At 45.9% G+C, this 25,356-nt stretch overlaps 3 protein-coding genes across 4 annotated transcripts in view; all 3 read right to left on the bottom strand.

Annotated features, from left to right (window-relative positions):
* Positions 1–1,880: 1,880 nt before the first annotated feature.
* Positions 1,881–4,154, bottom strand: B3GNT4 (UDP-GlcNAc:betaGal beta-1,3-N-acetylglucosaminyltransferase 4). Its single transcript, XM_052691220.1, has 2 exons — positions 3,872–4,154; positions 1,881–3,749 (listed from the first exon to the last, which is right to left on the bottom strand). The coding sequence occupies exons 1-2, from the start codon at positions 3,885–3,887 to the stop codon at positions 2,689–2,691; spliced, it is 1,077 nt and encodes a 358-aa protein (XP_052547180.1). The 5' UTR covers positions 3,888–4,154; the 3' UTR covers positions 1,881–2,688.
* LRRC43 (leucine rich repeat containing 43) lies at positions 3,714–14,701 on the bottom strand. The gene is made up of 13 exons (XM_052691223.1): positions 11,647–14,701; positions 11,320–11,562; positions 10,902–11,012; positions 10,636–10,775; positions 9,939–10,177; positions 8,765–8,937; positions 8,233–8,353; positions 7,883–8,022; positions 7,655–7,744; positions 7,161–7,373; positions 6,588–6,666; positions 4,585–4,779; positions 3,714–3,819 (listed from the first exon to the last, which is right to left on the bottom strand). The coding sequence occupies exons 1-12, from the start codon at positions 11,935–11,937 to the stop codon at positions 4,616–4,618; spliced, it is 2,004 nt and encodes a 667-aa protein (XP_052547183.1). The 5' UTR covers positions 11,938–14,701; the 3' UTR covers positions 3,714–3,819; positions 4,585–4,615.
* Positions 14,702–21,336: 6,635 nt separating this feature from the next.
* The window catches only part of MLXIP (MLX interacting protein), a 43,074-nt gene continuing 39,054 nt past the window's right edge, over positions 21,337–25,356 (bottom strand). Inside the window, exons 16-17 of one of the 2 annotated variants that reach the window (XM_052691211.1) lie at positions 25,182–25,311; positions 21,337–24,518 (exon numbers count right to left, since the gene is read on the bottom strand). In XM_052691211.1, coding sequence (XP_052547171.1) covers positions 24,397–24,518; positions 25,182–25,311 — 252 coding nt within the window. In that variant the 3' untranslated portion in view covers positions 21,337–24,396. Of the gene's footprint in view, positions 24,519–25,181; positions 25,312–25,356 lie in introns of those variants that run through there. The other variant, XR_008208672.1, reaches the window with a different exon arrangement.

A 25,356-nucleotide genomic window follows, 5' to 3' on the forward strand; every position in this document is an offset into this window, starting at 1 on the left:
ACTTTGCACTGCACGTTAACATCAGATGCACTACATCTGTGTTGAGGTTGCTGTTACTGAGTTCTGCTTGACGAGGTATTTTTTCAGCTGTAACATGAGCCTTTGTCTCATTTTGTCTGCCTTTGAACAACTGCAATCTCAGCTGCACACCATTGTACACTTACAGATTAAAAAGTAAAAGAGTTTTTAAAAACAAACAAACAAAACAACCACCCTTTCTTTGCTCCTGCTCCTGACTGGATGCTGCAGTATCTAAGGAGGATGGTAGAGTTTGGAATCAAAGCTCCTAGGAAAATGCTGATGTCTGCTGTGCCAGTAGGCAGAGGGTCCCAAAGGAGGCTCAGGGCCAAGCATTTGGAAGATCTCTAATACCTTGAGACTATCAGTTGTAAATATGACACAGCCACACCCTTAAGAGCTAACTGCAGCTTCAGGTCAGCCTTCTAACCACAGCTGCTCTTATTTGCTCTGTGCAGCAGTTTAAGAACTGCCAATCCACTGCCTGAAACGTGTGTGCAGGTTGTGTAGCAGTCAGGATGCTGCAGTAACTCTGATACTTCCGCAGGGGTTTGGCTTAAGGGAGATGAACATCAACCCACCTATTCCTCCCCTTGCAGAGCCTGCCCCACCCCCCTCTTGCCCACTTCTTGTTTTACATTATGACCCAGACTTTACGCACCTCAGACTTGCGGATGTGGAAGTAGCAAGTCAGCTCAAATCAGAAAGAGAAACAGATTCATGAGTGGCTTGACATTACCTCCAAAATGGAGTGGAAAAAGCCCCAAACCTTCAGTGAGAAGTGAGTTACACATCAGGAATTAACCAACGCACTTAAGCCCAGAAGAGCCACAACATCACTCACTGCATGATGTTACTGAGTTTGCGTTTGGAATCATTTAGGGGAACAGAAAAAAGCTGCCACAGCAGTTCACATCATACCAAACTGCTCTGTCACATCCCTTCTCTGGAACAAGCAGTACACAGAAAACAGAGCTGAGAAACCAAGTTTTGCTGCCTGATACTCAACCTTGTTTACAAAGCCAATTAATCTGAAGCTACTTGTAGACAGCATCTCAGACAATACTGCTTGGGCTAGCAGCTTGTTCAAGAGCTTGCTGAGGATGGACACAGGTCGCCCTTGATTTCCTCAGACACACCTACTGACACCTAGCAGAAGCAGCTTACACTGGGGTTGCAACTCATGCAATAAGAGCCTGGGTCACACAGTAAGCTAAATTAAAACTACACCTGGTGCTTTAAGAAGCTAAGGCAGCAAAGAAAATACACTATTAAGCAAGAACTAACAGCATTGCACCCCACACTGGCAGCCAGCCTCCACAGGATGCATGTCACATCTCTGGGCTAGGGGTGTCTTCAGGTCTCTAAGGAGCATAAACAAGGAATTCCTCCTTGTAGCACTACGCAGGCAGCTCTGAAAACTCCAGCTCGCATTTGGTGACAGTGAACACAAGACAGCTATGAGCAGCACAACACAAAACACTCTGATTTCTGTAATTGTACACTTCCTCTTTTTCCTTAGATTTTTTCTAAAGCTTCCAGGTCACTGCCAGCTCACACACAGCACGACACCCTAGAGCTGAGAAGCTTCATAGAAGCATAAGCAAGACTTAGCTTCAATTTAATCATTTCTCAGATTAATTACTCAGAGCACTCAGCTGAGTTGCTGATTCCATATTTGTACATCATGTCTGGACTGGGGGGGTGAGAACAGAGGAGGATGTGGCAAGTTTCCATTTCCACATAACCCCATTCTCTTTAATATTGATGGCTCCTTTCTGCACATACCCAGTGCCAGATGTCAGCCTCTTTTTGCTTGTAGTTCTTTCAGCTTTCAGGAGACACGCGAATATTCCCATTAAAACATTTTCAAAACTGTATTTTATTTATATTCAACATTACAGAACCAAACAACCCAAATAAATCCCAAACACCTCCACACAGCCTGAAAAGCTGCAGCCACTGTGCTTTACTACCACTCAGGACACACTTCTTTGAAACCCAATCAGAAAGTGTGCAAAAGTTTCCAGTGCAAGTCAGCCTGAAGTTAACTTCTGTAACATCAAACGGCTCGAGTTGGAGCCCAGTCCCTCACATCACTGGGTGATCACTGTGCTGTGTTAAGGCAAAATGTTTCCAAGCCTTGCTTTCCTTTTCCCACTCCTTTCCCTTTCTCCTGCTGTCCTGTAGGACCTGCAGGATTGCTGATCTGGGACAGTAGATTTGCACTGCAGTGCACACAGCAGCATACGCTGGCCTCTGTTCTACCCTTGCCTTGATTTCAAAAGATTAATTTCAAGTACACTCACTCATTAGTCATCACGAGCTTCCCTACAAGAGAACAAATTAGACACCAGTCTCAGTGTTGTGAGCCTCCAGTGGAGGTGGCACTTCATTCACGTCACCTGTGGCAGCTATGGCTCACCCAGGTTCCAGCACGGCCAGGAGGAAGCAAGCCAAGTTCCTGTGCTGCATCTCCAACCTATGAGCCCTTCCCATGACAATTCAACCACCTCAGTAACCCACTGACAGAAAAAGACCAACTGCAAAACAAAACCCCATGGCTCAAGTATAACCTGTTAGTAGAAAACACTTCTACCACAACCTGATTTCTAGTTTAAGTACCCTGTATCTGTCAACAGCCAGCTGCCGCTGTGCTCAGCCATAGCTTCACTTCCAGCCCCTTCTGTGGGAGTGTGTTACTGACACCGCACACCTAATGCTGTCATCCCTCACCAGCGTCCACATGATCCACATCTCGGTTGGGTTTAGTTTGTGCACAACCATCAGTTCCTTGTACAAGCATGGATCGAAAGAATTAAAAGGTCTCTGGATCCCAAAAGTCTTAAAGCCAGCATGGTTCATTGGGACCACTGCCATCTTTGCCAGACACATTCCCACAAAGACATCATCTATGGGGAAGAGCTCCACGCCCTCTGCGGTGCTCTGGAGGCGTTGTACTGTCGTTCTGGACATCACGTAGCCCCCTCCGCCTGCATACAGAGGGTAGAAGGAAGCTCTGTACATGGACTCGGGTACAAAGTACTTGATTTTTGTGTTCCTGATGGGCCGGGCGTTAGCGATCACATCTCCAACAAACAGATCCTGTTCAGGTTTCAAATCCCGGAGAAACTCCACAATATTGTAAGTGTTGACAAAGACATCATCGTCGCCCTTCAGCACAAACCTGGCCTTCAGACAGTCCTTCACGAACCAGCGGAGGAAATGCAGCTCCTTGAGGGTCAAATTGAAGAAGTTGTCAACAAAATCCCACTGCACGATGTCATCAAACTCTTGGCTCTCATAAGCCAGCAGCTGGCGCAGTGGCTGCACCTGGTTTTTGGCCTCCGAGCGCCCCAGAAGGAACACCAGCCTGACGCGCCTGCCGCCGATGGAGACCTCCTTGCCCCACGTGTTCCTGATTGCCACCCGCCGTTCTATATTGACTGGGGCAGACTTGATGGCCAGCAGGAGGAAGGTCTCTTGGCTACACCTGGAAGGCTTCAGCAGGATGGAGAAGTTTCGGCAGTGCCTGTAAGTCAGGAAGACGCGGTGAAGCTCTGGGAGGGAGACGGAAGAATTGGCAACAGCCAAGTCAGGCAAACAGTTGCTGGGTTCAGCACTGCCCAAAACCAAAGGCTTGGGATCTGCTATATCCACCTTCTGGTCCTCTGGTGACGTTAGCAGCTTAGTTTCTCTCCTGATGTAAAAAAGAGATGCCAGCAGCGTGACTGAAAAGGCAGAAAGTGCAAGGCTTTTAATCCTGGGATACATTGCAACCTCTGGTGCAGAATGCAGGCCCTGTCCGAGTGAGGAGAGAGAAGCATTTAACAGTGAAACCGAGCCAACTTACACTTTCCATTTCCCATCCTAGAGCACCCATGCCTGCAGCCGCAGCCCTCCGCAGGCGGAGCGGAGCACACGATCCCAGCAAAGGACAGCGAAACGCTGAAATGCCGCAGCCGGTGCCGCAGGGACCACTCCCCACCGTTCCCATCCCGAATTTTCTGGGTCTTACTGCGAATTCGGAGCAGGGGCAGCAGCAGCGAGGCGCTGCCGGCCAGGACACGAGCGGCGAGCCGGGCTCCGGAGCTGTTGGTCAGGGAGAGCACGGCTCTGCTGGGAGCAGCGCGCCGCGGCTCTGCTCTGTCCGCCCCGGCCGGTCCCGCAGCCGCACCGACACTGAGAACCGCACGGCCACTTTCCGCTCGCAGCCGCGCAGAGCAGCCCAGGAGCTCCGGCCCGCCCCAGGATCCGCCCCCCGGCCCGCCCCGGGATCCGCCGCCTCCGAACGCCCCGATCCCCGCACACACAGCACGCTGCAGCCCAGATGAATGCGCACACCGTGCCCCCATCCTCGCGCGCACACACACAGCACTGCACCTCAAGCCTCCTAGCGCACAACGCAGATCGCACCCCAGCCTCCCCACAGCCGCACCTCACACCCACGTCCCTCCCCGCCCACCGCCTGCAGCTCCCGCAGGAGCCCCCCCGCCATTCTCCATCCCCATTGATTCAGCCAAACCAGCAGCATGGCAGCATCCCTGCGGGTTTTATTTCACTGACCTCTGCTGCTCGCTCTTTGGCTACGGACGCATCACTGAGCTTTCCCTGCAGCCTCGGTCATGCTCTCCCCTTGCTGGGTGCCGGCCGCGGGCCATCGAAGCAGCTGCATCTGGAATTCAACTGTCAGCGGCACCGGCTGCATCCCACATCCCTCCTCCTCCTCCTCCTCAGCAGAACGTCCGTTTTTTCTCTTTCCTGTGGAAAGCAGTAAATCAGTCTCTGTCTTTGTAGCCTGAAAAGCAGCTGTGTGCATGGGGTATGCCCACCAAGTTAGCACTCACGGCGGGGCCCTGAGGGAAAAGCTATTTGAATACGACTTAGCATAATAAGCATCTTTAAGAAGGCAATCAATCTCCTGCAATTTTGCTTTTTGTTGCAAAAATCGCTCTGTAATTTCTAAGAAAAAAAGAGAGATGGGACTAAATCATTCCATGGGTTAAAGTGAGACCTACGTGAGACTACTTCCGAAGACATCCTTCAATGCCCGGGCAAATGGTTTGCTCGAGACAAAGCTCCCTGCCTTCCCTCTTTGAGCTGCCTGGAAGAGATCCCAATGTCCCTAAAGGGATTTATTATTCGTGTGCATGTGCCTGCGGAGGGATGCAAATCAGCCTCAGCTCTGGGCTGGGAGGCTGCCCAGTGCCCCGCTGCTGCATTTCCAGGGGGATTGGAGTTGGACTCGATGATCTCTGGAGGTCCCTTCCAACGCCTACAATTCTGTGATTAATCCACAGCAGTTTGGTGGGGAACGAGCACCAAAGGAGCACCAAAGGAACCAAAGGACACGGGGCGGTTTGGTGACTCACAACACACCAAGCAGCCCACCTGCCCCCACAGCCTTGTGGTTGGAGTGATGCATGAGTCACAGCAAAGCTCACAGCCACGGGGGCCATCAGCACTGGGGTACTGAGCTGCGGGTTCAACAGATTTTGAGGCACTCTGAAAAATGCACTCAGTGGCCATCGCCAACCTGCACCAGGGAACTGTGACTCCAAATTAACCTGGAGTCTGACCACTCGGTGTTTCCTGTATCAGCAGCTGCTCTCTGTGCTGGCCATGCAACCCCCAACACACAGGGGGTTTGTTCCTCAAGCTAGAAGGAAGGGCTGCTGCATGCACACAACACAGGCACTCATGTGGAACAGAAGAAAAAAGCATCGGTCGCATGACAGCATCTCACTACTTCAGCTGCAATTTGAGCACGTATTGCAAATGAGCACTGCATGATGGGGAACCAGCACAGTGATGATCTTCTTTTAGGCAGCCCTCCTTGACCCACGAGCGACTTGTCAGCATCTCTCTCAGCCATCTCATCCTTCTCAAAATTCCTCCTGCTCCTGCACAGGTGTGCTGGTGCTGCTGTTTCTGTAGCAAAAAAATAAATCCCTGCAAGAGGCAGAGCGAGGTCTATATCCAGCAGCCCAAGCAATGTTGGTGACAGAACAACCATGAGCTCTGCACCAAGGAGCAGGGGACGGGTTGCCTCTTTGAGTGTGACAGCAGAGTGGAGTCTATTCCTGGCCAGGCCACGGCACCCAGGGCTCTCTGTGCATTTCATCTCTCAACTAGAAAGAACAATAATCCTCTTTGCAAAGTGTTCTGTGACATAAGTTGGGAAAGGATGAGGACCTGATTGTGTATCCCAGACATCACCCCTCCAGCAGCCCGCACCACTCCAGGCCACTGGCTGCTTTTGGCAGCTGAAATAACAGGCAGCAAATATCTCACCCCACAACCTGCCTTGCCCTGTTCCCTGGCTCACGGAGCCATGAGTGTTCATTGCTCCCAGGACGCAGGCCAGCAGCCCACCCTCAGTGCGTGCCCAGACACAACAAGGTCCCCGGGTGTGTGCCTAACCTTCCTGTCCCACAGCATCAATGGCAGCATTCACAGCCAGGGCTCAGGACATGAGTTAGTGCCCAGCTCCGCAGAGCTGGCTGCAGGACTGGGCACTGCTGCTGTTTGCTCACACATACTGCTCTGCCCAGCCAGCCCTCGGTCACCTTTGGCAGGCGCTGTGGCTTTCTGGCTTTTCTTCTTTGCTTTTGTTTTTTTGCTCTTGTCTTTGCCTTTTTTCTTGTCCTGTGGAGACAGACATTTCCACAGTCAGGCGGTGTCGAAATTCGCTGCCCTCATTCAATCTTGTGACAGCCATTGCTGCTTGGGTTCTGTCACCGGCATTCAAACGGCTGAAGAAAGGCATGACGAAGCAGGAACATAGCAGAAGAGATGCTTGGAGAAGAGAAGGGGCTCCAGGAAACAGCAAGTCTCAGAACAGCTGCTGTGTGTTGTTGTTTTGAGAGAAAGAGCATCGGAAGAAGCAAAAGTTTTCATTTTGGATGGAAAAATAGAGTCATCTGTTTTCTTAACACAGGCCCATGAAAAATAATAGTACTTACTGCTAATATAACATTAAATAACAGTGCCTACATGGATAGGTGTTTCTCCAGCAAGGTTATTTCAGGAGGATTTCATGGAGAAGGGAGCTGAGGGATGGATGTGAGGATGCTGCAGGGCAGGATGTGCTGAGCCCCTTCCTCAGCCACGTCTCCCTGCCCCCTAGGACAGCTCCTTACCAGCTTCTCCTCCTGATTCGGTGACTGCAGCAGCTGCTCGGTGATGAGGATCCCGAAGTCACACACAGTTGCCACCACTGTCTCAGTGGCCAGCAAGGCATCCAGGGCCACCCTCTCAGAGCCCAGGATCCTCTGAATGGGTGGGTCACTGCGAAGCTCACGTGGCTTCTCCTTCTTCTTCTTTTTCTTCTGCTTGTCTCTGGGCCCAGGACCCTGCAGGACACCAGTACAGGCACAAGTGTCAGCTGAGCATTGGGTCCCTTTATCAGACAGAAAGCAATTCCATCCCAGCCCCTTGCCCACATATCTACATCCAAAGATGCATATTAATAGTTGCTGCCTTCTTTCCATAGCACAAGAAACCTTGGCTAGAGGTATAGGATGGAGGAAAACCATCCCACCCAAAACTGACACAGGAGAAGGTCTGTCCTTCCCTCATCACTATTCCTACAGGTCAGATGGTATTTGGACATTGCTCCCTCCCAGCATCCTACCTTGGCGCTGTCCTTCTTTAGCTCCCGTTTTTCCTTCCCACTTTTTACTGCATTTTCCTCGGAGTCAGCACTGACGGGCCACCAGAGCACCTGCAGGAGAGAGGTTCTGCAGGACTGCACAATGCTGCCTCCTAGAGGGAGTGCAGTCTGCCTTCTAATGCCACTGCCGGTTCCCTCGGCAGCAATTTCTCCTCCCTGTCCCTCTCACCAGACCTTCCACGTGCCCACCTTCTCCTCCACTACCGAGACAATCGTTCCAGCTCGCAGGTAGTCCTTCAGCCCCACTAAGTCCTTGGCAGTGTGCTCTTTTCTGTAGCTGCAGTCAATTGTTTCTGCCCAGGGCTCTCCAGGGGTGACAAAAACCTTTGCTGTGCAAAGACAAAGATTTTTGAAGAGAGACCTTTACTTCCTGAGGACAGGAATGGCTCCAGGACAACACCAATGCCAATTCATTATCCATCAACCTCAGTAACAGCCTAGCTGTGGCTGATACCACAAGGGATGCACTGATGCCACATTTCTAGAAAAGCCATAAACTACCCTGGCCAGGGGATGTAGGATTTGCAATTCCTCATTACCAGTATGTGCAGCAGGGTCCTCCATGGCTGCACACTCCTGCTGGCCCTTTGTTTCCCTCAAGTCCCATGCAGAGTTGTCCACATCCAGAGTGGCCACCACAGGACTCTGATGAATTTTTACCTGGAACAGAGATGTTCCCTCTTGGCAGAGCTTGTCTGGTTGTGCTTGCATCAGGCTCAAAGACAGCATGCCTCTGAAATTCCATTCCCCAGCCCATTCCAGCCACCAGGAGAAAGGGCAGAGAAAGGTGAGCTGCACAGTGGCACCAGTATCGGAGAGTGGTCTGCAGCACCCAGCAGTAGGAGAGCTGTAAATGCTCTTCCATGTGCAGAACAGTGCTCCCCAGAAAAGACAGGGAACGTGGTCAGCACAGATTGGTGCTGCTGGATGTGGCCAGGTGTGAATTCTGTTCTTAGCACTACAGTTGCCCATGGTAGTTCATTATGAATGGTCTCGCTCTGCATTCTGGAGATGCCCACCACCGTGGCCTGCCAGTGCCTATTGCTTTCAGGAGCTCAGTTAAGCACCAACCTCAGTGCCACCATCCTCAGCCTCCTCTGCTGCAAACTCGTAGGTCACACAGTAGCTGTAGGTGATCACTGGTGCCTCAGACCCAATCTCCAGCTCCTGGAGTGTGCTAGGATCAGGAACTCCCTTGATTTTCCCAATGCTCACAACCACTCGTGCTTCATTTTTTATCAGCTCTGAAGGGAAAACAACCCTGCTTAGGAGGAAGAAAAGCACAGAACAAGCAGAAACATCCAGGATGTCAAATCCTACTGCCTAGCGTAACTCCCTGCCTTCCTTTGCAAACGCTGTGACAAGCCACAGCCACATGAGGTCACTCCAAAGCCACACACAACATCTGGCTCAGTGCTTTGGCTCTTGTTTAACATTTTTGACTCAATAACGCACTACCAGTGCGTAACATCATCAAGTGGGGGGCCATCAAGGCCTTCCCACCCACTGAAGCCCCCTGCCCTTGCCCCTGCCTGGGATTTGCCGCATGCAAAGGTGGCACCGATTTGTGCTGGCAGTGCAACACGAGAGCACATTCCCAGATGTTCTTTCAGTAGCTCAAGAAGGAAACACACAGTGTGAAACCAGACAGGTCTAGAAAGCAAAGACAGGGGCAGGCAATGACACTGAGCCAGTGCTACAGAAACCAGACTGGATTGTTCACACCCTGCTCCAGACCTGCCTTGGGTGAGCACTTCCTTATGACAGACTTCCTCCTCCAGCCTCTTCTCTGCAGGGCCAGAAGAACCAGAGGGAATCAGCTGGCATAGAGACCCTGCCCACAGCCATCCCCTTCTTGCTGAGCTTTCCACAATGAGACACACGTGCCAAATCCCTGGATTGCGAGGATCCTGGATGCACAAACCAGGGCAGATTTTGATCCAACGTAGTAATGGTTCACACAACCCTCACTTATCTTCCTGTCACACAATTAGCATGAAAACTTTTTTAATCTTGTACTTGGTACGTTTCAGATAGCAGATAACTGATTCTCACTGTCTTTTGCTACATTTGCAGCATTGCTGCCTTCATTGCACTGATGGGGTAAAAAAAAGACTCAGAGAAAGATCTTTTGAAGACAGGCAATCCTGGATGCAGTAAGTCCTGAGGTCTCCTAGCTCCACCATGATGAAGCCACTTCCTGAATGTTGGGTTCAGCACCAGTAGGTTTAAGATAAAGGCTCACCTGGCTGCTTCGATAAGCCACGGAACTGGTACCTCTCGTCGAGCCCTATGTGGATGTCATCAAGGAAGGAAAGCTTGGGCAGGCTGTCCACAACGAAGCCTCTGTAAGCGGGAATGAGAGCCAGTGGGTTCCCTTGGAGCACCAGGGTGCGGAGCTTCTTCAGACTGGACAGCTGGGAGACCAGCCCAAACAGATCCGTTAGATTATTAAAGCTCAGGTCAAGCGAGATGAGATTTGGCCTGAAGGAGAAAATCCATTAATGAGGGTAGGCAAACAACACCCCTCTGAGGATCAAGGAAAGAAACAGAAATCGTGATTCCTCCACCTAAGAACCTGCAGTGGCACAAACTGAGTCAAACTGGAGAATGCACCAGCAGCCAATTCCAAATTCCTGAGCCACACATTCCACTGCCAGTCTGCCCCATAATTAAGCCTCTTTTTACTCTAGCATCCATTAACCACCCCACCACATCAGTCAGTGATACAGCCTAAGTTTTAGGCCCTTCCTCAGGGAGGACTCCCAGCAGGGCCTTTGGGAAGAGCATGGGAAAAAGGAAATGCATAGAAACATAGGAACTGCGCCGAACAGGGTGCTGAGGGGCTGTAATTTCTTAATGCAGGCCCCTGAATGGCTGGAGGTCATCTGTTCACATCTGCTCACATGCCTTCAGGAGCACACATCTGGCTGTGGCATTACCAGAAGTCTGCAGTGAGGTGTTTGTCTTGCAAAGGGCCATGCAGCCTGTTGTATCCCAGCCCCAAGTGCTGCAGCTCTGGAGGAGGTTGAGCACACAGACCCTGCAGATCAGACACGGCATTGCAGCAGAGCTCCAGGACCTGCCCAGAATAGATTGAACAACAAACACCCTTTGGAACGATCTGTCTTGAGCTGCTCAACTTGTGTGGCATTCCCAGGTGGGACCCTTCTCCCCATCCCACCATCACACGGCACTGCTTGCTCACCTTCAGTGTTCGGGGCAGGTTGGCTGAGGTGATCCTGCTGATCTTGTTGGCACTGAGTATGAGCTCTTCCAGGTGCTGTAACTGCAACAGTTCCTCATCGACTTCCTCCACCTGCCAAGAGGTAGGTTTGGTTGCAGTGTCCCAGAGACATCTCATGCCACCTAAGCTGAACTGACAGATACGTAGTGCTGATCCACACAAGTGTGTAACACAGGTTAGTGCATAACAAACTGAGCAGGGAAGCCAGAAGCTCTACTCCAGCTGCAATAAAAGAATCTGAGGAGACCCTGGGTTGGGGAAACTGTTTTTCCCAAGATGGTTTCCCTTTCAGTAGGAAAACACGGCTTCCTGGCCTGGAGACAGGCAGTGCTGTGCGCACCAGCCCATCCCTGTCTGCCATCCCGCTGTACTTACTTACATCCTTGCCAACAATCCGCAGGGACCTGAAGAGCTGGAGAACACGGGTGCCGCAGGTGAGCTGGGGAGCCAGCACTGCCACATGGCGCAGGCGCTGGTCCTGGGGGCTGCAGCCTGGTGGCAGGGCCCAGGGGCTGCACGGGTCCTGCAGCAGCTCCAGCAGCGCCTCAGGGCTCTCCTCATCCAGCAGCCTCTCTTCCTCCTGCCCTGAGGAGCCTGCATACGTGACAAAGCGGGACTTGTTCTGCAGAGAGTGGAGAAACAGTTAGCGCCTTGCAGAACCCCTCCAGATGCTCCTTGTCCCGCAGCCGTGCCCCCCAGCCCCTACCCAGCTGCCCAGGCCGCAGGGGAAGTCCCGCAGGCCCAGGCGCCGCAGGTGTTTCTGAAAAGCAGCCGAGAGGCTGTGAGGGCCGGGCGCTGCCATGCAGGAATTCTCTGGCTCTTGGCAACGCGTCCCGTCGCTAGGAAATGACACAGACACGGATGTCCTGGGCACTGCGGACTGCGCTCTGTGGGGCTGCAAGCTGGGTAGAAATCCCAGGCTTTGAGGGACTCCTCCAGGCTGTGGGGGCTGCAGCCCAGCAAGAAAAGAGCAGGAGGCATGCGTGGGCTGCAGCATCACCCCGTTCCCCGGCCGAGGACCTGAGACATGGCATTTGCCATTTCACTTATCTATATCCTGAGAGTCACTCGAGTTTCAGGGAGGAAGCAGTCGTGTCCATGCAGCAGTCATGCTGCAAGCTGTAAAAGCACCTTATTTGTTTGTGTGGAGGGCACTGATGCCACTGCAGCACAAGGTCATCGGAAAACCGAGTTCATGGCTAAAAGTACTGCTTGGAAAAAGCAGCTGCCCCTCGGGACAAAAGCCCCAGCTCTGTCTGAGGTCAGATTCAGGTCTCTGCACTCAAGAGGATTCTTTGTTTTTTCCAGTGATAGGTGTGCAGGTGACGGCAACAGATTCCACTCTGGGGAGTGTTCAGACCCATGTCAGCAACATTTCACCAAATGAATTGCAGATGCTCTGCAGCGCCTGGCAATTACGTGGTGGAAAGCTGAACTTCCACTCATGCAGGGTTTTACAGGACGGATATCAATCTGCTCCTTTATCAGCTCTGCAGCTTATCACAGCTGCACAGATAGGGAAGGACAAGCGGAGCATGCATGAGACTGGGGCATGGCATGAAGTAGAATAACCAGGCAAACCTCAGTCCAGTAGAAAATGAGTCAAACTTTCTATAGTTCTTTGAAAGAGCATTGCCAGTGGCTGAATTTTATTCTGCAGAAAAGCCAAGATGAAAGCTTCCTTTATTTGTATTGTCAGGGATAATCTAGAACTGGTTCTAGAACTAATTGCTGCATCAGGAGGAACAGTGCTGCAGTTCCTCATCCATCCCCCCTGTGGCACCCACCTGGGGCCACTGGAAGGGACTGGCAGTGCCTGATGGCCTCCTGCTGTTGCAATGCAGATGAGGAATCTCACCAACTGCATTTCTGCGCTTCCAAACAAGTATCCCTCCAAGATGCAGTCCTCCTACCTGCAAGGAGCCATCTATACTCATCGGTGTCTTTGTTGAGATGTTCCTAAAGGCAACCTTCTGCAAAGAAATATGTACCTCCAAATAACACGTAACTCTAAATAAAAGAAGTCTCTGCCAGAACTGTGCTCTCCTGCTTCTTCTCCAGCACTCTACGGTACTCGTACATCACGTCTCAGGCCATGATAACATATTCTGTTTGTTCTGTTTAGCACCAGGAACACAGGTTGTGCAAAAACGTTGTCCCATTCTCAGAGCAGCTCAACACCATGGGTTGGCTGCATCCCTCTGCTTCAGTCCCAGGCTTGCTGAGAGCAGTAAAAGAACCTTGTTGGGTTTGTGAAGCTCAGTAACGTGGCCTTAGGCCAACCACTGAGGCTGAAGTTACAGCCCAGTTGGACCTGAGCGCAACATGGTACAGGGGAAATGCCTTTCCCTTTCAAGCCTTTGGAATCAGTTCATTCCTAGTAAGCAGTTCCTGAGACCATAGGAACTTATGTATGTCAGGACTTTCATTGTCAGATGGATGATTTCACACAGAAAACACTAACTCCCAAAATGTTGCTCCTTGAAAGTTTTCTGGACCTGGCATGCATTTGTCTTTGAATCTCTCACTACTTTCTAGCTTTTCTCTACTTCCCTAGTCATAGTAGTACAAGTGAAAGCTTGTCACTCTACCTTTTCACAAAGGTGTACTCATGAGAGTTTCCTGTACTTCCATTTCTGTCCTAAAATATCAGCAGATCTGCAACTCCTCTTCTGATCACAGGCTCGTGTTTCTGAGTTCTAGGAACAGGCTTTCTGTTTTGCTGCATATAAGGTTCTCCTGCCTTTAGTAACTGGGCACAGAGAAAACAGCCTCAGCAGAGTCAGAGAGAAGGCGAAAAGCTGAGAGGTGGTTCCTGGGCATCCTCTGCTGGCATGCCTCAGGGGCTTACATCTGGTACACGAGGTGTTATGGAGATCCAGCTAGGTTATGCACACTCATCCAAAGCCTGATCTGCCTTGCATACGAGTCCCTCGTAGTTCTTTCGCACCCAGCATTGGCCCACTCTTGCACTGGCCCCTGCAGGAGACTGTTGCTGCCTTCAGGAACCCAGCTGTGTACTTGCACACTTCATCACGTTGGAGGAAGAAAACAACAGAATTCATGCTCTAAATTGTACCATTTGGAGATCCCAAGGATTTAGACGGGATGGTTAAGCCAAGCATCCTGAACTCCTAGTCAGATTGATGATACAAGACACCATCCGTGTCAGCTCGAAACTGCATTCTAGATCACAATCAGTGACGACGCATTTGAACCAACTTTTGATGCAATCTTTCAAGAAAAGAAAAAAACCCACACCAGCATCCGCAAAAAACCAGAGGAGAACCACTGACGCAAAAGTCATGGTACTTAAACACCACCTAGCTGTCCCCATCCACAGCTCTCCAGCCAACAAGCAGCTTGAACACCAGCATCTCACAAGACTCCTGCTGCCTGAGCCACCATGGAACGCCGAGCAGGTGGGTGCAACTTAGCCTTGCTGCACAGCTACAATGGGTGATGCTCCTCCTTCACTCTGGTGCTTGAAGTCCGTATGCTCCAGAACGCTCGTGTGGTGCACAAAACCAGTGAGTTTTGCAAAAATGATGTAGAGGTTTGAGACTGTACTCAGTGTACTGTTTTTTTTCCTCTTCTTCAATTGATTGCAGAAATCACATTTGCGATCTTCCTCTTCTGTTCTCTGGCTTCTTTGGTCTCCTTGGCACCAAGAGCTGCCTCAGAAGAAGGGAAAACTACTATGGGACAGAGGCAGAAGCAATATACTACCAGCATAAAGCCCCTTCTAGTCCTCGAAAAGCGAGCAACTACCTTGTTCAAAAACTACGTAAGTGTACTATTTTGCATTTTCTGGGCCTATGACTGCAGAGGAATCCCTTGAATTATTCTAAAATAGTAATAGAAAGACCAGCTTAAAATAAATATTTGGGTTAGAACCTGAAAGAGGCACCTCCCAATAGCCCATATAAGGAGGAAGGCATTTATATCACATTACCTTACGATCGAGTTGGAGCACTGTCTAGGATGGTTAGGCAGCTCTCACCTTCCAGATTCATGCATTTTTCATCATCTCCTAATTCACACTGAGCTTGAAGCAGGCAGCTTTGTGGATGAAACCAGTGTCAGTGCTCAGTCAGATCACGGGGTAGACAGAGAGGACTGCCTTACTCTTCAGTTTGACCATAATGCTAGGGCAGCCAGGTGCACTTCTGAAAAAAATCCTGCTCAGCCTTTCCTTGGAGACAGCAAAAACACGAACTGAATCGAAGGATCAGTGCTGAAGGCAAGTTTCAATTCCTGAGAACGTGTTCCCAGGAATGCACTGATAAAAAATCAGCGTAAAACACTTCCCCTGAATTCATTCTTGAAATCTAAACCTTTTCTGCTAAAACAGATAAAAACACTGTCAAAGCATGATGAAATTTTACCTGTGTGACAACAACAAAAAGACTTAGAAGTGCCAAAAACCATGACAAGTAGATTATTAAGATAGAAAGTGCTGCACGGTCACAGATAGTGTGCAAGACTTACAGGACAGTAGGTGTTATAAAGCTATTGAACAATAACAACAGAACCTCAAGCAGACACAACTGAATACTCCTAGATAGTCTAACATGGAAACTACCAGGAAAGATGGAAACCAAAAGAATAACGGTCTCTCTTCCTCCCCTGCAGAATGGATGCAGTCCTATAACAGAAGCAACCAAAACCTGGCTAACTGCTGACACCCAAGTCAATGAAATGATGAAGAAAATACCCACATGCCCAGCTGCGGAAGCAGACTGCTGCATGCACACATTTTACAATGTTTTAGAAACCCTAAGAAGTGATATAGAAATGATTTGTGGTAAGAATTTCACTGCCTTTGTGAACGTAAACACCATCCAGTTGAACATGACGCTGCTTGAAAGAGATGCGCTTCACAGCTGCAAGAACAAGGACCTTCTGCTGAGCATTCGCAACGACATCCAGGCAATGAGAACAGCACAGAAGAAGATGTACATCTGGAGGGTTTTGGAGAAATATGAACAGTTTATGCAAAACACAACAAAAACCTACAGTTCAGGAGCAATGTAATATGTCAGCATGACAAAATACCTGCAGGATCCTAGAGCTTTGCTGTGTGACCGTCCATCATTTACGATCAGTTTGATGCCAGGAACAATGCTAACAATGTACTGCTCTCCTATTCATAGCTATATGATCTAGTTTAATATTTAAAAGATGAATGACTTAAGTTATTGATTTTATTTATTATAAAACTATTTATACTGTTATATTTGCAACATCATGTAAAAAGAGTGCACTGATGTAAGCCAGAGTGATTTAATTAACTGGTTATTATGTTAATAACAAACAGGGAAGTGTGATTTCAGTGATTTTAATGTTATTTATATTTTTATCTTGCAATTATTTCCAAGAGAAGGAAATGATTACCAGCAGACTTCTGTACTTCTCATTACCGGCGAGAATTTATGAATGCATGGAATACATTTTTGTATTTAAGCAATTTATTTAAGCATTTTTATAGTTTATATTTATTCAGATTTTTAATGTTTATACTTTAATGCTTGGAAGGGTTGAATGAGATTCTTACAACTTAGGTGAACAGTTTTACTCATCTTCTATATATTTGGATAAAACCTGGCATTGAATTAAAATGAGATTAAATAAAACTTATATTGCTAATTCTTCATTAAATAATTCTTTTCTTTTTCCAGCATTTTGAATGTTGAATGCCCAAGGTTTTATTAAATAGCAAACTGAAGTAGTTGCTTCTAGTTATTACATCAAAAACTTTAGAAATAGTGTATCTCCTCCTTCCTCATCCACTATTTGTTGATAGATGTGAAGATCACAGCAGCTTTTCTCCTTAAGCTCCCAATTGGTTTCCTAGATTTGGATCCATCAGTGGGTAAATTCAGCTCTCACTGCTCAAGGCTGAATTACTGTGCCTCCTGCATACCAGTGCAGGTTTGCAGCAGCAGGGCTGGAAAAGCATGGAGCCCATGGAAACACGCTGCGGGCAGCTCAGACACGAGCACTGCACCAAAACTGAGCCAATGACTGCTCCTGGCAGTGGACACTCTGATGCCCTGGGAGCAACAAGACTTGTCAGAACCTAGTTTTGCCTTTAGGTCATATCAACTCCTAATCATTGGCAATAATGGGGAGGTTAATAATGTTTTGATTGAAGTTCAAATTACCACACAAATTTCAAGTCTAAGTATTAGAATCAGTTCAAAATTAACATTATTTTTATATATATATACGTGTACACATTAAATTGACTTGAAACTCAACTATTTAAAACCCAAATAAAAGGATCACTTCTCTCACCATCCCCCACTGACCCAACCCAGCACTGACAGCTCCACAGCACTCCAATTTCTGCTCTCAGCATCCAGACTTTGTAGGAAGTGGGTAAAGGGCAGGCAGCAGGACTTAGGGATGTGATGGAGCAACCTTTGGTGGGTTTGCTTGTATTTTAAGTGATGCTCAGGGTTTGTGATACACACACCTTGTTCTGAGAGAGCTGGTGTTCCTACACTTGCCTGTCACCCAAGTATTCATTGCCTGCACACTTCCTGGTGATGAACAGTCTTCAGGAAGAGCAGCTTGTGTTCAAGAAGAGCTGTAGGAAAGGTCCTGTGATTCTAGTGAGCACTGGCTTCTGTTTCTTTTGCCAAGATTCAATCAACTAGTGCTAGGAGAAAACAAAATTTGCCAGAGATGCATTACAAGACATGTTTAGGAAAGTACATGGGATTACAGGACACGTGAAGAGAGACCTATGCTGTTTTCCCACTGAAGTGCCAACTCCCTCATAGCAGTGATTTCTTTCAGAATAATTTGCTTAAAGCAGATACAAGTCTACTTGTTCGTGCTGTTCAAGAATTAGCAAAATCAGCTATTTCAGTAACCATTACTTTTGGCATATCAGCTACCTCTAATAGCGGCCTTGCTGAAATCACCACAAAATCAGTAGTAAAGAAACAGTGCTCTCCAGCCACAGCTTCCTCCCAGAGGTCTGATAGCACCGCTGCAGTACCACTGGCATTGGTATGCTTGGCCAAGAGCGAAGTCAGGCTGAAATGTGGTTTTCTCACTGCTTAAACACACTGTTCTTCACTGCCTTCTACTAAAATGCTTTGTGCGAGATCAATTTAGCGATATTAAAAAAGCAAATGTGAACCCAGTAAGAAAGCTGCAGTATATTCTCCTGAAATCACAGGCTTGACTCATCAGAATTTCAAACTATATTAAGTTCAAAGTCACCAGTTCTGAGAGGGACATTAACCAGCATCGAGCCTTCAGCAACGATTTTAAAATAAAATCCCTGTTCTCAATCAACTGAAGCATCCTACCAGGGAAAGAAAACAAACCACCAACTCAAGAAACAGACTTTAAAGGAAATGGTGAAATATTATTTTTCTTCTTTGTTTTTACATAGATTTACAAGATTTAAGCAGCTTAATGCCTAACACTGACATCAGTTCCATGGGAATACCATGTTGTCCAACCTCAGCACTGCTCAGCAGAGTCCACTGTCCAGGCATTAAGCCAATCAAGAGGCCGAAATCCAATCCTGCAAGAAAATAAGAGCATCAGGGCTCAAGGTGTTGGTACAGTACCTACAGACTTAAGTTTTAATTTTCTTAGAGAAACACCAAGGCTACTTTTGAATGACTAACCTCTAAGTTGAAAGCAGACACATAAGTAAGTAGATTTCTGTCTGTTTAATTTTATCATGAGAGCCCATTCTCACTGTTCCACTTAATATAATCAACAGCAATCAAGATCAGTGTCTGTTCACTCTATAAATTTGGGGAATAATGTCATGTAAAACGTGGAAGAACAGACTCACTGTTATAAGGTGAAGAAACGTATGCTCTGCAGACAGATTTGGGGAAGAAGTACTGAAGCCTTGCTCTTCTGTGATTTCTAACCTACAGAGGATAATTTTCAGTTTTTGTTCATCTGACTGTTGCTTTGGTGAGACAAGGAATAAGCAGCACAGAGCAAATACAGCCTGATTACCAATGCATTAGAAAAGACAAATCATTTGTGCCCATGAGAGTGAGCCAATTCTTACAGCCAAGAAGGACCCAAGGGGCACAAGCCTTAAAAAGTCTCCAAGCTTCAAAAGATGACCAGCAGATACAAGTCTTGCAAAGGGGAACACAAATACAGGGATCCCAAAGGGGTCACTTCAGCACAGCTAGTGTTGAAATGAGCCTTTGTCACCGTTTGGAGTTGCAAAAGGGATGCCAAGGTCCTGGTCCAGGAAGGCTTCCACTTCCCATTTCCCCACTTCCAAGTCGAGTTCAGGTAAAAAAAAATGAAGACATGACAACTAATTTCTTCCAAAAAATAACCTTTATTGTTTTTATCGTAAATATAAAAAATGCATTGCACAATATAACAGACCTACTGAAAAGTGCTACATATCAACAGCACAACAGATGTTGTGTCATGCAACAGAACAGGAAACCTAGGCAAAGCAAAAGTACAACCTGAAGTCCTCAAACCTCCAAGCTTTTTTTTTTTTTTTTTTTTTGAACAAGAATGAACTCCATTCACTTAAATACATTTAAATACAAGATTAGAAGAAAATAAACAATTTGCTCATTATGTTGTTAAGAGGATTATTCCTAACCGGTATCTTTTGATTCAAAATTCTATTCATGTTGGAAATGTTCAGATATAAAAGCAAATCAGACAGTGGCTAGAAAGTCTAAAGTCTATTACATACCTGGGTGTATTTCCTTGCAATTGAATCAAGTTTTACAGATCAACCTACAATTTGGTGCTACCACTTCTGCTCTAACACCAAAAATAAGCATGAAATCCATCCAGGAATGAAACCAAAGGAAAGCTGAGGCCTTAGCTGTTGTGGAAACAGCATTGGGGTCCCATACAAGAAAGCCTTCAAAAGTAAGTGATCTCTGAAATGGAGGTATATAAGTTGGAAGAGAAATAGGAAAATTCCTGTTATCTTACCTAATCAAAAAATCTCCAAGTCATCAAAATCTGTCCACATTCCTGTGAGATTGGTAGGCCCTAAAGCACCTAAACATTCAAATTTTGGGTGTTTTCCCTTGCAATAAAGGTGCAAAGGAACAAGGTAAAAAGAAAAGAAATAAAAAGGTCAAAATAGTTGACTATCAACTCTATTTTATCAGTATCTTCTAGCTGGGAACATCAAGCAAATTATCCATTGGACATGGAACAGCTTCCAAATAATTTGGAATAATAAAGCATGTTACTGAATGTTTTTGCAGTGAGATTCCCTCTCCTGCTCTTAGCTGATCTTCAGAAGTCTTCAGACTTCAAAAGCAAACAAAATGCAACCCCTCCTCTCACCTCCATCGTGAGAAGACAACCATACACATGCAAGAAAGAACATAAAAAACCGAGGATGCAAAGTAAAGGGATGCTATTTTCAAACACCATTTGACTGCCCTTTGACTGTTCAAGCAATTTCAGATTTAGAGATTTAAGTTCCTTTATCTTTACTTGTTTTTTGTCAAACTTTTTGGTGGGCATGTCCCTGTGTACAGAAGGATAGAGAAGTCAGCAAGGCAATCTTTCTCCATACATATACACATACACACCCACGCACAATTTTTCACCTCAGTTTCAGCACACAACCTCTGAAATGCCATGCAGGCAACACACTCTTTTAAAACCAAGGAAATCCTTGCTCTGCCATTTCATCAAATTTTCCACGTAGCATCAAATCAGGGGTAAGAATGTAAGACTTACATCAAATGAATACAGGACCCCAAGATATTAAGGCACAGGTGGTAGCATTCTAGTAAGCTTGTCTTGAAGAAAGGCTTCCCTGGTGGTCTAGAAAAGCATGGAAAAACACAGCAATTGGATCAACTGGTATTAATTGAGAATCCAGTTTCTGTGCAGAGATTAGCATCCAGATGAAGCAAGGACTTGTCTCCATCTTTATGACTAATTTCTTCCTTACAGTTTGCTCCTCGACTTTTCCTGCTTATTCCTCCTGTTAATAGATTTATATACTTCCTTCTAAGTTTATCAGATAACAAGTTCTCTAGAACTTGCATGTAGGGAGGGGACCCTCTACAATGTACCAATTTAAATAAGGTCAGAAGGCACCAATAGACAATCTCAATTTGACCTTGCGTGTGTCACAGGCAAGAAATATTTTATCTAGCCACTCCCTTGTCGAGCAAAATATGTTGGATTTGACTGAATGAGTCATATTTGCTCATACAGGAATTCTTTGTAAGTCCAGAAGCGACCACCTGAAGACAGATATGCATCATCTGTAATTCTGTGTAGACTACAGGCACAGTGTGTTTTGCTTGCTTAATGTACTTTGGTGATCCACAGGAAGTTAGACTGCTTAAATCAGAGAAGAAAGTGGTAGTGAGCTGTTCTGGCTTTTTGTGCTGTTTTGTTTTGTTGTTTTTTTTTTTTGTTAAAGCTGAAATATATTATTTAGAGTCCTCAATCAGGAAAGGCAGAAAGACTAAGCAGCTTAAATACATAACAAAGTAGGAATCTAGGCAAGAATTAATACATACGTAGTCAATTCCTTTTCATACCAGTCCTCAGAACTTCTAATGTGCAGAGATGAGATACACGATAGCTTTATCCTCCTGTGTTTCCATGTGAAATGAAATCACAACCCTCACAAAGCTAACGGGTAAGAGAAAAAAATTCTGATTTGCAACAACTGGATGATGAAAATACACTGAATCGCTGCTTCAAAGAGTTTCCACATCATTTCTGGTAATTGCACTACGTGGAAACTGTCTTTTCACTATTCCTTCCCTCCCTCCTACACTCTTGCCTAAGTAAGCAATCTCTGACTCGATTTTCTCACTTTACACTTTGTTAAGATTTGTGGTCTTTTCAAAGTGACATGAGCTTTTTTTCTCCACCAGAAATATTAAAATAAGCATTTCCCCTCCAATTGTAACCAAATCACAGTACAATGACTGTGATGGTTTTTTCCATCCGCATCAAAACCATTAATGGGTAAAAGCTGCAGCAGTTCACTCATACTTCCCACCCTTCCTACTCCTTTAAGGTCCCTTTTGACTTCCAAATCATTCAGCGAGATTCCAACCACTAAGATCTAAGCTTAGAAGTCATCATACTTGCCTGGGCTTTGAGGCATGGCTGCACTGCTCACTTTGCTTGTTGAGACATCACTGATACAACTGCAACCACAACTGCAGATGTGGTTAAAAACGGTAAAAATCAGGCACAATCACTGCCTGACAAGCAGGAGAATAATGCAAGGGAGTCACTCAGAACATGATCATCTGAAAAGTACAGCAGAAACACAAGTGGATCTATTCCTGGACTATTTGTCTAATGAAGTGTTTCTAGAAAACTGGATACATATTTTTAATATGCAAATATGCATGTAGATATCTAGGCATCTCAGTGAGATAGTAAAGAACTCGAGGGACACTCCCCAGCACATCACAGTGTTAAGTGACTTCACTGGAATCGAGTTCACAAACAGTGATAAAAATAGGAGATTAAAGTACTGATTAGAAAATTATTCTACAATAACTCATAGAATCATTGAATGGCTTGTGTTAAAGATCATCTAGTTCCAATATATTTTACCCAGATGCATCCAAAATAATATTACCTGATAAAATAAAATGTATGAAAGACCTGGATACGGGCCCTCCCTAGAAAAACCATTCACTAATTGCTATGACAGTCTTTATACACTGTTTTATTAAATCACCACCCCTGGAAGTCCCTTCCAGCTCCCCCACTCCACAACTCACAGTAGCTCTGCTCTGGGAACAGACCCTGGGGCTAACTTTCGATGTATTCTTCTTGGTACAGTCCTGCTCACATGTGAGAAAACTCTGCAATGAAAGCCAATAGCTGCAATATCTCAGGACAAGAAGGAAAAAAACCCAGCGCTCTCTGTGCCTAGTGCTGATCCCCAAATCCTACTGCTGTTTTTTACGGTTCATCTCACTAAGCAGGAAGGATTGGGCTCAACACAGTATTACTGACTCAATTTCTGTATGTGTAATACCCAAATTTAGTAGCTACTCTTGGTGTTTGCACTGTGACAGCCTGCCCAATGCCTTCAGACAGCCTGCTTTTCAAATTGTCAGAAAACTACTTGGAGGAGGTACCAGGGAAACTTTGCATAGCTCCAAAATATCAGAATCAAGTAAGAAGTGGAAATACGTGGGTCACAGGATCATTCCAGGCCAAATATGAACAATTGGCCAGAATGAATATTCCAGTGTTGTCTAAGAACGGACAGACTATCTCAACTGTAACAAGACTCAGCTTATCTACAGCAAAGGACAATACTTGCGGAGTCTGCAACAGAAAAACACTGTACAGTATTTCTAATTTTAAACATATCTTTATAAGTTTTAAAATTTATATTGAACATAACTGTCCCAAACAGATCACGCTTGGCTAAGTCTTTCAGGTTTTTTAAATAGAAGGCAAAAAGAGCAGGCAAAAAAGGCAAAAGAAACTAAGAACTGACTATAAGCTAGTATGGTTTGCTACAGTTTCTGAGATACTATAAAAGCCAACTTCTTAATTCTCAGAACTGAAGTTTTGTCTTTGCAGCCCTATGACATTTATCTATGGATGTGTTTTACACGTGCACGTTTTATAAGGAAGGCAGATGAACTCCGCAGAGTGCAAGAAAACAGCTTACAGATTAAACAAATACGAAACTCATGTGTCTATCCTGACTGCAGAATCTGTAAGCTAGAACAGCTTTCTTGCACTTACTGCACATTACTTTATTGCAATGGCTATATCAGGAAAAATAATAAAAATGAACTACTTTATTAGCTACAGAATAAAGCATGTTTTGAAGCTGATCGTATGCAATGGTACACTCATTAAAATTAAAATACACAAAACACAGCCTGAGATTTTAATTCTAGTATTTTCCACAAGTTGACATCACTGACAGATTATTCTTCTCCTTTGGTTTTTAAAATGATCTTGTTCAGTTTTAATTTTTCACCATTCAAGTAAAACAAATGGAACTCAACACTAGAATACAAAATAAAAAGCATATTTTGTTTACCAAAACTGAAAGTATTTTTCCCCTCCAAGGGAACATTCTTTGATGTACAAGATTTACACTTAAGAGAACTTTAGCACTTGAAGCTGTTTTCCAGAAAGATGTTCGTTGCATACGGATGCATGCTGCATTGATGGAGATATATTGCTGCCTGCAGGATTGAATCCTGCTATATTTACCTGAGCTTGGTGTTCTCACTTAATGGAGTAGAGCACAGCACTGAAGAGGAATCAAGACGTTACAAACGTTGCATCACACTTCAACAAATCCTGAAGGCAGAGCCAGATGCTCCCAACAACATCTTGATGATGGAGAGAATTCTTTCTAAAGTGCACCAACTGAAAGGAGACTCACCAGGCTGCTAGACTGGCATGTTCTCCACCCTTTGTACAAATAACTCCTTGTCTTTGGTTGTTAGGTTTCACCAGCTGTTTCATTCGTCCTGCTGACCGCCTCAGTGGCTTGCTCTGGCAGGCGTGATGGATCTGACAGAACTGAGGTGCTTACACTTAGCTGCCGAAGGCTGCTCAACACCACTATTCAAAAGAAAAAAAGCCAGAGAAGTATGAAAAAGCCAGTTTTACTGCAAACAGTTCCATGTAGGACAGCATACAAATACTGTAAGGCCGTTATGATGACAGAATTACGAAAATACTTCTAAGAAACATGCATACTTGCACATACAGTAACAGTAAGTAAGGATAGGAACTGTGCCCAGAGAAGAATAAAGATCTACGTATTTCTTCCTACTGAAAAGGGTACTTTTTGGAAATTCTGACTGAGAATGTAAACAATTGCTGATTTTTAAAGAGGTAAAGGGTAAAGAAACGAGGCCCAAACCAATGGTCATTTTAATGGGAAATACAAACTTCAGAAGTCTTTTCCTTCATGGGACAAATCACACTGTCAAACTTCACTCCAAATGAAGTTGAATATTTGAACTCTGAATGCAGACTGAGACTGTTTAAATTCTGGAATCTGTATTCAGCAATAATTCTTTTTTCTGTTCAGCCTTAAGCAGGCAATTAAATACCTCACAGTCAAAAGTTCTTTTCACTGTTCAGTGCAACAGTAAAAAGAGACTGAAAATCATATTGAGCATTATATGCTCCTGTCATATGCTGACTCTTAGGAAAAGTTATTACATATGGACTCATTTACTATGATCTTGAATTACTGCTTGATAGAAATTCACTTACTTGGCCTCAGAACAGGGAGGGAACAGTGCTGATCCAACCAGGCTATTGCAGTTTGATTCAGATCTTTAAAGCTCGTTGTTGAAACCATTCCATTGAAGGACTCAAACAATGGCTTAATAATAATGCTGAACTGCAAATCATCAAACGTTAAGGGAGACAGCAATGGAGAAGTTCA

The sequence above is a fragment of the Tympanuchus pallidicinctus genome, unplaced genomic scaffold, assembly GCF_026119805.1.
Source record: "Tympanuchus pallidicinctus isolate F22 unplaced genomic scaffold, pur_lepc_1.0 scaffold28, whole genome shotgun sequence".
In the NCBI taxonomy this organism is placed as follows: domain Eukaryota; kingdom Metazoa; phylum Chordata; class Aves; order Galliformes; family Phasianidae; genus Tympanuchus; species Tympanuchus pallidicinctus.

Coding starts and splice junctions, on each gene's coding strand:
- LRRC43 (XM_052691223.1), bottom strand. CDS start 11,937: ATGCTGCAGCCCACGCATGCCTCCTGCTCTTTTCTTGCTGGGCTGCAG. Junction 11,563..11,646: donor CCTGCGGCCTGGGCAGCTGG/GTAGGGGCTGGG, acceptor CACTCTCTGCAG/AACAAGTCCCGCTTTGTCAC. Junction 10,776..10,901: donor ACCTGCCCCGAACACTGAAG/GTGAGCAAGCAG, acceptor TATTCTGGGCAG/GTCCTGGAGCTCTGCTGCAA.